This window comes from Trachemys scripta, chromosome 10 (genome assembly GCF_013100865.1).
Source record: "Trachemys scripta elegans isolate TJP31775 chromosome 10, CAS_Tse_1.0, whole genome shotgun sequence".
Taxonomy (NCBI): domain Eukaryota; kingdom Metazoa; phylum Chordata; order Testudines; family Emydidae; genus Trachemys; species Trachemys scripta.
Window position 1 is genome coordinate 6,267,830 of NC_048307.1, and position 13,330 is coordinate 6,281,159.

General features: G+C 45.0%; 1 protein-coding gene across 2 annotated transcripts in view; it reads left to right on the forward strand.

The window, feature by feature from the left end:
* Positions 1-13,330, forward strand: part of CACNA1H (calcium voltage-gated channel subunit alpha1 H) — a 205,740-nt gene that overhangs the window by 120,733 nt on the left and 71,677 nt on the right. For both annotated transcript variants that reach the window (XM_034783486.1, XM_034783485.1), the window contains exons 11-13: positions 794-911; positions 3,383-3,538; positions 12,342-12,432. In XM_034783486.1, coding sequence (XP_034639377.1) covers positions 794-911; positions 3,383-3,538; positions 12,342-12,432 — 365 coding nt within the window. The remainder of the gene's footprint in view (positions 1-793; positions 912-3,382; positions 3,539-12,341; positions 12,433-13,330) is intronic.

Genomic DNA, 13,330 nt, shown 5'->3' on the forward strand with positions numbered 1-13,330 from the left:
GATTGAGTGACCCTCTCAAGATCCTGGAAGTGGTCAAATCAGCTGTAAGGTCCATTTTTCATAGAAGATCCCTTTCTGGGAAAATTTCTGGGACCTGGTTGGCCTGAGCCGTGACAGGTCAAATGTGCTTTGTTACACTCCCATTTAGCAAAGGTATCCACTTTTTGCCTGAGTCCTATATAATGAACGGAAAGTAGCCCCTCCAGCACCCACAGCCCTCTCCAGAAATTCCTCAGAGAGGATACTGGAGATGGAGATGGATTGTTTGAAGAGTCTTCAGCCAGGTCATCCATAATTCCTTGGACCAGTAACATCCATTCCCAGTCAAAGGCTGCATAAGGTGTAGAAAGCTCACCAACTAGTATTACAGCTGGGTCAATGGAACCCAGAGGCCATCAGGCTCTGAAATGGTGGGTCATCTGTAGGCATCTGGACTGAAATGGCAAGTAGAGGCTGGGGGCCTCAAGAACCAGTACATTTGGTGATGGTTCACCAGGGAGTTAGTGCAGGAACATAAGGAAAAAAGTTAGATCTAAGTCATGCTATTCTGCTTTCACCTTCTGGAAAGGCTCTTTGTTGCATATAGCAAACCCGTGCTCTGATTCACCTTGTAGTTGGTGTCCTCCTCTAAGGAGGTCTCATTTCCTGCCTGCAGGAGCACAGATAGCACTATCAATAGACCCACAATGTGCAGCTGTGAAAAGAAAGTGACCCCCAAAAGCCCTAAGTTGCTCCCTAAAACCATGTGTCTCATGCAGTGATGTCTTCTATGTCGCTTCCTTTCCCTCTCCAGCATTCTCGGCATGCATCTTTTTGGATGCAAGTTTAGCTTGAAAACTGATACGGGGGACACAGTTCCAGACAGAAAGAATTTTGATTCCTTGCTCTGGGCCATTGTGACCGTGTTTCAGGTAAGATCTGGGACCGCTGATGAGTTTTATTCTCTACCAAGCAGACAAATGTTGTTGCCTTTCAAAAAAACTTCATTAACAACATCACAGAGTTAATTGGACAAACTTACCATGAAAGAGGTTTGTTTCAGTACTTCCCAATGAATCGACTGGTCTCAGGCTAGCTCTGAGTGGGCAGATGCCCTTGTCACAAACCCCACCACTATAATGATCTCGCTTCTTAGCAAAGGCCAAAGCCTGAGAAGGAATAGAGATTGAGCAGCACTTTCATATCATTACACTTGTGCAAATAATAGCAGATTTTCTCAGTTCAGTTTTGATTAAACTAAAAAGTAGGAAAAAAATTCTGGTCGTTCAAAACACTTTGACCCCCCAAAAAACGTTTTGTAACATTCAGGTTTTTTTTTTTTAACTTTGTTTCAAATTGTATCTTGATTTTTTTAGGTATAAGGAAAAAGCAAACAGATAGAATATTTTGACTCTGAGGGAATTTTTTTTTCCCAGACAGAAACATTTCAGCAGATTCAATATGAATGCATTAAATGTTTCAGTTGACCCAAATCTGCATTTTTTTGCCCAAAATTCAAGAAATTTTGCCCAGCTGCAATCATTATACAAGTCAGGTTAAAACATATCGGTCATTGTGAAGGAGGCTTCTAAAACCATTCAGTGCTGTACCTGTTCCATGAATAAACAGAAGACTTCTGTCTCCAAGGATACCAATCCAACACCTTCCTCCAGCACTGAAATTCACTTTTTTAAAATACTGTGTTTTAAAATTGGGGGAAGAACAGACTGTCTCAGGTCAATCTAGCTCAGCAAATTTTGTAGGTGCTGGCTACACAAACAGTGGATTTGGGATGAGGATTGCTGGACTGGTAAAGACTGTGACACAAAAGAAAAGCAAGGCAGAGGACTGGAAAATCTCTATGTAAACTAGCCAACTTTCCTGTGTAGACAAGATCTAAGGTATCATTGGAATGACTCATATATTTCATAACAGAGCAATAAAGCAACAATTTCCAGGAAGGTATCTCTCCGTAACATTAGCTGTCTTTCTGCTTAAGAAATCAGCCCTTATAATGGGAAGCAGAGTGAGTATATTAATGGCCCCCTTACAACCACCAACAGATGTATATTGCATATAGTGGAGGAGAGCTTGGGAATGTTAAGCAGGATTCCTAGGTACAGGACAGATGCACCTCATTAAATGAGTTGCAGTTAGGGTGACCAGATGTCCCGATTTTATAAGGACAATCCTGTTTTTTGGGTCTTTTTCTTATATAGGCTTCTATTACCCCCCATCTCAGTCCTGATTTTTCACATTTGGTGTCTGGTCACCCTAGTTGCAGTCCATGTGCAAACTGATCCAAACTCTCCATAATGCAGAATGTTAGCTCTCCCCTATATAAACAAAGACAGATTTTAGTTCATTGCGAGAGGAAACTGACATCACTTTCATGAGGCTCATACTGTTTTAATAGCGGCTCATGTATTTATTTTTAACATTCGAAGTCGTGTGTGTAACTAGATTCAGCGTGATGCACAAGGACATAACCTTAAGGGGAGGCACAGAACTAATGGGAGGCACAAGACTAAATGCAGCCGAATATGCTTTCCCACCCCCAGATGCCGCCAACTCGTTGTTCCTGTTTTACAGCAGTGCTAGAGGACATCTTCATTGTAGAGTCTGGATTAAAGAAGGGCAAGAAACCATCGTCTTTTTTTTTTTTTTAATCCCTGGGTTTTTCAGCTATGGAAAAATTGGCAGGCTAGGAATATCTTGAGTGACTCTTGTGAAGGCTCCTTATAGTCAGACGAGTCTTTTCAAAGAAAATATGTTTTCCTGTCAGTTTATCATCTTTTTTCCACCCAACAAGCAGTTGTTTCCTTTCCTGAGTTTCTGGAGATCCCTCGTGTCAATGACTGTGAGGAAAACCTGGGTTTCTTTCCCCAACTCCAGTTAACTCATAATGAGAAAAAATGTTCTGATGAAAGGAAAATGTGGCCCTGAAAAAGGGTGACTCTCTCTTGGCACAAAACTGATGGTGCCACGGCAGGCCTATCAACTGGTAGCCGATCACCAGAGTACACGTAATCATTTGGGAACTTCCCCACCACGTAGTAGAACTCACTGCTTGTGCACCTGCTACATTACCAGAGTGGAGATTTGAACTAGCAACCTTTGTGGGTCATAATGCTACTAGGTGAGCTGACAGGGGACCTAGTGCAGAAAAGTATCTCAGGGGGAAGCCGCAGCTTGCAGATCTATCTCATGTGCTGAGATCTAAATAAAGAGATCCTTTGCGGTCTCATCTGGTTAGATCTCTAGGAGGTCAGAAAGGAGAGCGGGTGCTGCCTCTGTAAAGGAGAAAGGGATAAGTCAGTGATTCAATGTGCATTTTAAACCAGCTGCTCCCGGCGAGCAGAGAGGAGTAATCGGAAAGCGTTTCCTCCCCAACTCCATGCAGATCCTCACCCAGGAAGACTGGAACGTGGTGCTCTACAATGGCATGGCATCCACCTCCTCATGGGCGGCACTCTACTTCGTGGCCCTGATGACCTTTGGCAACTACGTGCTCTTCAACCTCCTAGTTGCCATCCTGGTAGAAGGCTTCCAAGCAGAGGTAAGGGGGCTTAGCAAAGTGATGGGGCAGGGAACTGGCACGTAGGGAATGGGTAAGGGGTTCAGTCTCATGAGCTCTTCATCAGTAGGGAAGTAGCTTATCTCTAAGTGATCCTCCAAGGACCACAACAGTACCTGGCCCCCCAGATCCTCCAGTAAATCCCACCTGGTACAAGACAGGACATTGATAATCCAATGCTCATGGGGGAAAGGGCCAAACTGAATTAAGCCTGGTCTACACTTCAAAGTTGGTGTCGCTGTGATGGCTAGTTGGGGGTGGGGGCAGTTACTGACATAGCTATGTTGGCATAAGTCCTAGGGTGGATGCAGTTATACCGGTATAAGCAGAGGAGGAGTGATAAAGCTTGTGATGAGGTGCCCTTGTGATGCCTGGCTAGCTCTGATGTGTCCATCCTTGAGAGGATGATCCAGTGGTTAGAGCACTTGCGTGGCATTCACAAGACCACGCTCCACCCTGTTTCCAGTGTGACCCTGGGCAAGTCGCTACGGGGACGTTTACCGTTTGTGTTGGAGATGTAAACTGAATCATCCAGAGCATGGTCCCAGCCGAGACTTGAGGCGACTGGCTGCTTGCATCACTGTGACTATTCTTCTGGTTTTAGCGTGCTAGTGTGGGTGTGTCCCCTTGCTCGAATTTATAGCTGCCACACCTGCACAGGCGTGTCTACACTGGGAGTTGGGGATGTAGATTCCCGGCTCGAGGAGACATTTTCGTGCTAGCTCTCATTGAGCTAGCATGCTAAAAATAGGATGTGCCCGGTGGGACGGGCTCGCCACTCTGAGTACGAACCTATGGTCTCTGGTGGCAAGTACTGGGGACAGGACCACTGGTCTGACCCAGTATGGCTGTTCTTATGTACCCCCACCTGAAAATGAGTGCTATAACAGTATATGTGGCCAGGGGACTGGATAATGTCCAATCACCTTATCTTGGGTAAGGAAGTTTAAAGAAATGACTATTTCTCACTCTGCTTTGAGAAGTTTCCAAGTGTCAATCCTGGAACCCGCTAACCTAGTCTGCTCTTCTCCGTTTTTTCTTTCGGAGCAGGACAGATCCATATGTAGCATGGAGTTTTAAATGAGAATTATGATCCCATTTCTAGTTTAATATATTATCAAGAAGCTTTTGTGAAGTCAGTAGGGCACGGACATGATTTTGAGACTCACCTAAAATCATCCAGCCTCCGTTCAAGTTGAAAATAATGATCCAAAAGGCTTGAATCACATTTTTGGATTTTTTTCTGGTATCCCAAGGCATGCAAGAACAGAGAGGCTGCTTGGCGCTTTGGAATATTGAACCAGCGCTAAGCACATGGAACAAAGAAACAAAACGAGGAATGGTTTTCAATTTTCATTCTCTAAATTCCCAGGGTGTGGAGAGGGAAAGAAAATCTTTGATTTATTCATTATTTTTGATAACTTTTCATCTTGTCCCCAGAAATCTCATCATTTTCATATTTATTCTGCTTACATTACACTGAGGCAACACTGCGGTTCACTGAGAAGTACCATTGAAATATGCATGCACCAGAAACACCCTTCTCCTAAACTGTCACAACTACATTTTTCCCCTTTAAGGTGATCTGTATGGTTTCCATTATTAAAATGTCCCTTCCCAGCTTCCTGATAAGTACCAGGACAGGCAAATTAATAGAAACAGCTGGAACAGAGCCCTAGTTTGAAAATGATCTTATCTTCATTGTTTATTCCCAGACTCACAAAGCAGCTTTCTCGGGATCACGGATCTGTGTGGTACGTGCACGTAGCTGGGGATGCTACAACGCTTCGCATCCTTGCCTCTTAGTACAACTGGCACGACCCTGCTTCTATTGAAGTCTGTGGAAATTTTGCCACAGACTTTAGTAGAAGCAAGATCAGCCCAAAAAGAAGGAATTACCAGTGTTCATGGAGAATCTGGCTGGTGTGTCCCAGCAGGTTGGCGTTTTGTTCTGAGGTGTTAGTTGTCTTCAAAGTCACACGTGCCGGGCAGCAATCTGGACCCAAAGCCTATTGCAAAGTGCCTGGACCCTGATACAGCCGGCTGACAAGTCTGAAGCCGATTCATTTACATTTTAAAATGGTAGCTTAAAAATGAATAACCCAATCAGTGCGGTAACCCTGGCGGTGGTGATTTTTATATTGAACTCCATTCATTTGAAGCTGTTCCCCATGTTATCCGTTTGCAGTGTGCTACAGATTTTTTGCACGGACAGCTACATCATAGCAGTAGCCAGTTGAAGAGGGTTTGAAAACTGGCAACTGATCGGGGACAGTTTGAGTGCTAAGCACCTAAGAAGGTGGGGGAGGCAGTCTGAGATAATTGGCTGAACACATTAGCTGTAAGAACAAATTTAAAAATTTTATTAAGATGATGTTAAAAAAAAAGTGAACAGAGTTTGAGCATAGAAGTTTCTGGTTATCAGGGAATAACGTACAGATTATCGAGGGTGCAAAGTTTGGTTTAAGATCAGGTGGCATAAGGAATACATAATCTGCAATATCCCCGATTGGGGGTAAAAGGTTTACTACTGCTAAATCGATCCACGGTGACATAGTTAACAACACTGGACCCAGAACATTCATTAGGAGGTTTCAGAGATACCAGCCAAATAGAAATGAATGAAAGTTTCAATCTAGACTTTCCCATAGCTTGGATGTGTTTTGAGGCGGGAGTGTAATATATGAAAAGGAACTGAGTACCTCGACTGTAAGTTCTTTGGGGCAGAGATTGTCTTTTTGTTCTGTTCATACAGGACCTAGCACAGTGGAGTCCAGGGGCCCCTAGATGCTGTGGGAATACAAATAATAATACTGTTATGTGTGTGTATCACTGCCCACTGTTAGATGGAATCAGAATAGCTCAAATGTGTTTCAGAGACCCTGTATTGCTAATGAGGCTCTCCTTGAACTCAAGAGGCAAGGACTGTTCTTTTTTGGAGCTGAAGGATCTAAGTTTTATTTTTTGCGTCTACCACCAAGTCCTAAGCCGCTATAAATTTGTTACAATAGGTAGAATTTGAATGATATGTGTTTGTGTTTGCCTTTGCCTAAATCATTCTTCACCTTGGTTCATTCCTGCAATGTTGCCCATATTTCATGACTCGTGCTGCTTTTGAAGCTCCTGTCTCTCAGGGCCCATTAGCGTGTCTCAGCCCCACATCTCCCGGCCCTCGGAGAAGACGCTTGAGGATATTATAAGAATGCTGAATGTGTGTGCCAGCCGTCTATGCTGGGGAAGGGCCCCTGGTATCAGCCTTTTGATCTTCAGCAGGTTCCAGAGACAAGAGGTCATACACATGGGGGGGAGGGATAGCTCAGTGGTTTGAGCATTGGCCTGCTAAACCCAGCGTTGTGAGTTCAATCCTTGAGGGGGCCACTTAGGGATCTGGGGCAAAATCAGTACTTGGTCCTGCTAGTGAAGGCAGGGGGCTGGACTTGATGACCTTTCAAGGTCCTTTCCAGTTCTAGGAGATGGGATATCTCCATTAATTTATTTTATTTATTTATTCCAGATGAAGTGCACAGGCTGTGCCAAAAATTGTAATAGCTAATTGAAATCCAGGAGTCCGCTGAGCAGTGTTCCTTTGTGTTCTGCTTGGGGTGTAGAGTAGATGCAGCTGTGTGATGTTGCCAGGCAGACCCAGCCAGTCATACTTTGCACTTTTCACCTGTTTTTTTCTAAGTGCAAGTCCACATTCATGCTCCGTACCCAGGCAGGCAGGAGAGAGGCCTTCCTTGCCCATTCAACTTTATCAGCTACACTATTGCTGTTTCATTGACACCCTTTAATCCCTGTGTGCTAGGCCCCAGCTCCCCGTCTTTGATAAGACACTTGTCTTTAAATTTGTTGTCATTGACGAAAACAAACAATGGAAGAGGACCTGGGGAATGGGCCCTGAATTATTCACGAGCTAGTCTTGGTGTGTGGGGGGGAAATCGGTGCTTTCGTTAGCCACTCTGCCTGGGAACGTTTTTAACTGTCTTGGGGATTTATAATACTTCTGCTTATTCCAAGCTGTTTCATTCAATACGAGAGAGCAAGCAGAGAAAAATCATATTTGCCCCATATATTTTTCTGTGATGACTTCAGTGAACAAATAATGATGCATTAAGCGAGTCTGGTAAGGGTCCCAGCCAAATGCCTGGCTGGAGACAGAGAGTTCTAGTTTGTAACTTAGAGTTAAGTTAAAGGATAGTCCTCTTCTCCCTTGGATTATACTAGGTCAGCTCACTAAAGCTCCCTTCACATGCCCATGGCTCCAGACAAGTCCAGCTCCACTTCAAATATCTTTTCTGGTTTCCCCTTACCTCCTGAAGCAAATGTAACCACCTTCCCCTTTTCCCCAAAGCCCTACACAATCAATCTCCTACGTAGAATCATAGAAGTGTAGGACTGGAAGGGACCTCAGTAGGTCATCTAGTCCAGTCCCCTGCACTCAAGGCAGGACTAAGTAATATATAATACTGTACATATAATGCTCTGGCTCTCGCGTCTATTCATTTGTCCCCTCAGCATGACCGACAACCCCCTTGGTTTACCATCTTGTGTTCTGACTACCAAATATAACACTCATTTACTCACAGGCTCTCTGTCCCACTCTAGTAGCTGAAATACTATGAGTCCACCGCAGCCTGGGCTAACAGCTAACAGCTACTGTGTCTACTAGCTCAGGTCATCAAAACTCATGTTTTTTAGCTCCGGAGGTCACAGGTTGAATCCTTGCTGTGGAAATAATGTGGGGTTTGCGTTGGGAAAAAGAAAATTCTCTCCATTCAGCAAACCTGTTTGTTGCAAAAGCCACCCTGACCTTTCCACAATGTTCTGTCTCCTGCTTGTTTTCTAAACGTCTGAATCGTGCTAATATGAAGACAGAAATTGGTAGCCTTGTGCAATATTCTCTATAAATATGTAATTACAGTCTTAGCGAAATGGACCCTGTTTTCTTGCTAGTGTTTAATAGCTCCTTTTGGAGCTGTTACAGACTGTGATTTAAATGTGTGAGAGACAGTCTTTAAAGCCAGCATCAGAACAGCCCAACCACCCCAGCAATTAAATTTGTAGCGTGCATTTTTCTTTCTGGTTTCCTTCATTAGGGGGCTTGGCAAAGCTTATGGCTATCGGCTTGTCAATTGTCTCTTAGCTAGGTACAGTATGCACTAGAGAAATCCCACCAGAGCCATATTTCAGCCACGAGGCCTCGTATCAAACTGCGTGCTTATAAATGAATAACTTAGCTCTAGTTTTTATACAGCAAAGACTGGCAAATCTTCCTTGGCTGCAACTCGCAGGGAGAAGCATTCAGCAGAGCTGAGGATTTTTTATTTTCCTGCGGCTTTATTCTTTGATTCGTTGACTAGCTGTTGATGCCAAAATATGAAAAGTCTTTTAAACAGGAATCCACATAAAGTCATGTACTGCAGAGGAACTTGTCTGAGATCTTTTGCCTTGCTCTTCTTCTTTGACACTGCATGTGAGTACGGTCAGAAAGGTGGTTATATACAAATGGGCCCTTCTTAGTCATTCGATCACTCCAAGCAGGTGCTTGGGGCGGCCACTTCGGAGAGGGACGGCACGTCCAGCTGTTCGGCGGCAATTCGGCGGACGGTCCCTCACTCCCGCTCGGAGCGAAGGACCTCCCGCCGAATTGCCGCCACAGATCGCAATCACGGCTTTTTTATTTATTTATTGTTTGGCTGCTTGGGGCAGCCAAAACCCTGGAGCCGGCCCTGATTCCAAGTCACGAGGGCTGACTTTACTGATAGAATTGTGGGGGGGTTGCTATTGTTGGCCCTCCCCTACAGCTAAGGAAACAAGCTGAGTTCTGTTCTATCCTATGTATCATTGACAAAATTGCCAACTGAATTTGATTGAGGGATTCCTCTATTGATGATGCTGTCAGAGGCAGAAAAAACCCAGCTTGATCTTCAGATCTTGACTTACGAATGGTGCAAATTTGATAGGGACATCAAAGAAAGAGAATAGAAACGGAAATCCACAAGGTCATGCTTCGTGTAGAGCATCCCTGACTTGCATGTATGACTGCAGAACTACGAGCAAAAGGGCAAAACTTATGCTTGTGTAGCTGAGTCACGTAGAGGTTCCAGATTGACTGACTGGAAAACGATCTCAAATCTGCTGTACAACGCCACCCAGAGCTTCCAAAATTATGCAGATCTAACAGCTATTGTATGTTAATTCGTCATCCATGAAACAAAAAAGATGAACAAAGGAACTCAATCCCCTCTTTTAACCTGTTGCTCTGGCTGCACCACTTAGCAACACACTGCCAAAGAAATCAAGTTCATCACCACCTTGGGGAGAGCCGTGTGTGTCTGCTGAGACCGTGGTGGATTTGTACAGGCACCAGTTAAGAAACTGTGCTCCTTACAGAAACCAATTTGCACAACTTCTCTGTAGCCTCGATGGGTCGGTTCGACAGCCTGCCAGAGCAGTTCTGTCTTGCTGACCACACACAGGATGAAATTGTTTAGGAGAACTTTACAAGACAAGCATTTGTACTCCAGCCTTTTAAATGAATTTAGGTTAGTCTCTTTGGTAGCATACCTGGATATAAGAAAGCAAAGAACCCGTGTTCAAATCTGGTAAAGACATTTCAAAGAGGATTGTGTGGCTGAGGGCTCGGCTTTGGCATGCCAAACCTCTCAACAACATAATCTTCCGGTTGCTGGTCAGGGCCCTGTGTGTAAAAGGAATCAAGGGTCTTGTCCCAAATCCCAAACTCACTGTCACCATTGGCCCTCCTGCTGGCGGTCTAGAAGGAGACACTAGAGACTGTGAAGACTGAATTATTCTTCCACGCTAGAGGTGGTCCATGATGGGGCAGCGTGTGCGTGCGTGTCCATTCACCACTTGTGCTGTAGCACTGCTGTGGATACCAAAGTGTCTAATCCGGGGTCTGTTCATGACTATATTGGGGAGGATGTACAAAAGCACTCAGTACTGGCCTAATTGCTCCCACTGAACAAAATGGTGAAACTTCCATCCACTTCAATGGGCACAGAGCTGGGCCAATGCTGAGGTACAGATCACCAGCACAGTTCCCAGGAGTCCTCTTGGGTTAGGGTGACCAGATATCCCAATTTCATAGGGACAGTCACGATATTTGGGGCTTTGTCTTATATAGGTGCCTATTACCCTCTCCCACCCCCGTCCCAATTTTTCACACTTGCTGTCTGGTCACCCTATCTGGGGTAGTGCTCTGTGGAGCTACAACCTTCTACCAGCTGAGTTTCAGCCCTGAGTGCATCTGAAAATCCCACCCTACCTGTTATGGTAATAAATGATTGTTTATTTGTTTCCTCCAAGGATTGCACGGTTTTCCATGTGGTGTTTGTATAATATTCCAGTATAGAGATGTGCAACAAAAAGCAACATGACTAGACAGAATTGTTAACTAGGCCCCCTGCATGAGATGCACCATAGGCAAGAAAGATGTTACAGCATGAAGGATAAAGACAAGATCGTTTTCCAAACCGCTGGGGAGCCCAGCCTGATTCACAGAGATAACAGACTGACAGCACAGAGATGAAAATCACTGGCTGCTGCTCAGAGGTTTCCTCACGAGGCACAGACCCCCTGCTCTCCATCGTGAAATGCCGTGATCTGTGTTTGTTTGCTGAAGATATTGAGGCAAGAGTCAGCCAACAAACTGGCTGTCATTAAATACTGATCTTTAAAAAAACAAATAGATAGGCAGATGTTTTGGAAGGAGAGAGTGTTTTAACTGCCCAGCCTGAGTGGAAATAGGCTGGAGGAAGGTGGTTACTCAGTTGTCATAAAGCCCCCAAGTCTTAAGTCTCCAGTTGTGGTTATCATCTTCACTTTCAACCCCCTCTCTCTGTCTTCAAGCCACATCTGCTGACTTTACTGACATAAATAAACTCCCAGGACTATCTCAGCCCTGCAGAGCAGGTGCAGTTATGGAAGAGCAAGCGAGGTTCTATTCTACCTCATCCTACAATGCTGCCAGGTGGCTTCTGATTGCAGAATCTTTATAACGAGGCAGGATGAAAGACAGGGTATGGCTTGATTTTTCAGATCCCTGGGTTGAGTTTTTCAGCACTGGCAGCTAGAAAAATACCCTTTTGACATCTAAACCCAGCCGCTTGTGAGTTGGGATCATGGAGAGAGAGGTTAGATACGGAACCCCGTGATGCCAGATTTTCTTAGTCACGTCTCTGATGGTAACAGCACTTCTACATTTTGCGATGGGACTCATTGTTCAGTTATGCTAGACACTGAGGTGAATGCAGCAGCATTGGCAGTAGCTATATCTTGTATAAGGGCATTTCAAAGCAGTTCTAATACACATAATAATGCTTAGCGCATATAGTATGATAGTGCCCAAAGGCCCCAATCACTGTACAAACACAGTCGAAGAGAGAGTCCCTGCCCCAGCTTTCAAAACATTACTTGATTAATACCCACAACAGGTAAGTCTCATGGTCCCCATTTTAGTGAACAATCCAACAGCTGCAAATGTCAAGTTAGGGAAAGTGAGGCACGGCCGGGTTGAGAGATTTGCCAGCGGTCGCTCAACAAGTCAGTGTAGGAGCTAGAACTCGAAGCATACTCTTCCATGGCCCAGGTCTATGCTCTACCCACGAGATGACATGGCCTTTCTGATGGGATGAAGTATGTGGGCAGCCATTGGTCTGGCATTAGTAACTTAAAGGGATCTGGGGAATTTTATTCGAAAACTTCTCTTGGTCAAGAGCAAAACACTAATCAAACATTAAATTCACCTGTCACCTCCCTGCAGGGTGATGCCAACAAGTCAGACACGGATGAGGACAAGACCTCTGCCAACTTTGATGAGGATATTGAGAAGCTGAAAGACCTCTGTGCAACAGGTAGGAATAAGCTTGAATTTCCTTCTGCAGTGTGCATAGCTATGTTATAACTCTGCTTCCAGAGGCCTGTAGAATTGTTTAGGTCAGTGTTTCCCACATGATGCGTCCCAACCCAACAGGTGGGCATGGTAGCACTCCCTCTCCCCAGCCACCTTCCACCCCCCTCTCTGGTGCTGTGACATCCCCAGGCAGAGGCATGGGGAGGGGGTGGGATCTCCGTGGCAAGTGCAGTGCGAAGGAAGCTGCCGAAACCAGCGAGCAGACAGCCAGCAGCCTGGTAGCGATTGCAGCCCGGCTGTGGGGAGAGAGGGGCTGGCTGGGGCACAGAAGGGGGAGCCAACCAGGAGGCTTGGGCTTGGGACTAGAGGGCTGGGGAGGGGGAGGAGCAGGTGCAATGGGTCCCCAAAAGAGACAAAATACAACTTAGTGAAAAGTTTGGGAATCTCCAATTTGGGAGCTCTATCCCTGTTATCTCCCCTTGGGGGCAGTACGTTTCACGTAGTGACTCACCTGGCTGTTATGCCTGTGGGGCGGTAGTTTTGCATTTTCAACTATTCAAAAAGTGTTTCGACTATGAAAAAGACTTTCCAGTCTTCACAAATACGAAGAGAGAACGTGTGTTGCTTTTCAATATATCCTTGCCTCAGATATTAAACTGTATTGGCTATTTGGTCACATTACATCTCGTCCCCTTTTAATTTTCAGCGTGGGGTTTTGTTAGGAGAATTTTAAAGTGTCTTTCGGGCCTGTAGCCAAAATTCATTTGACTCAATGAAATGACAGTCATTTGGCGACCAAATGGAATTAATTTCAGGTAGAAACAGAAGTATTTGAATGGTTGGGGTTCCCAGTTGAGAGAGCTAGAGCAATACTAGGTGATTTAACTGCCCAGTCATTC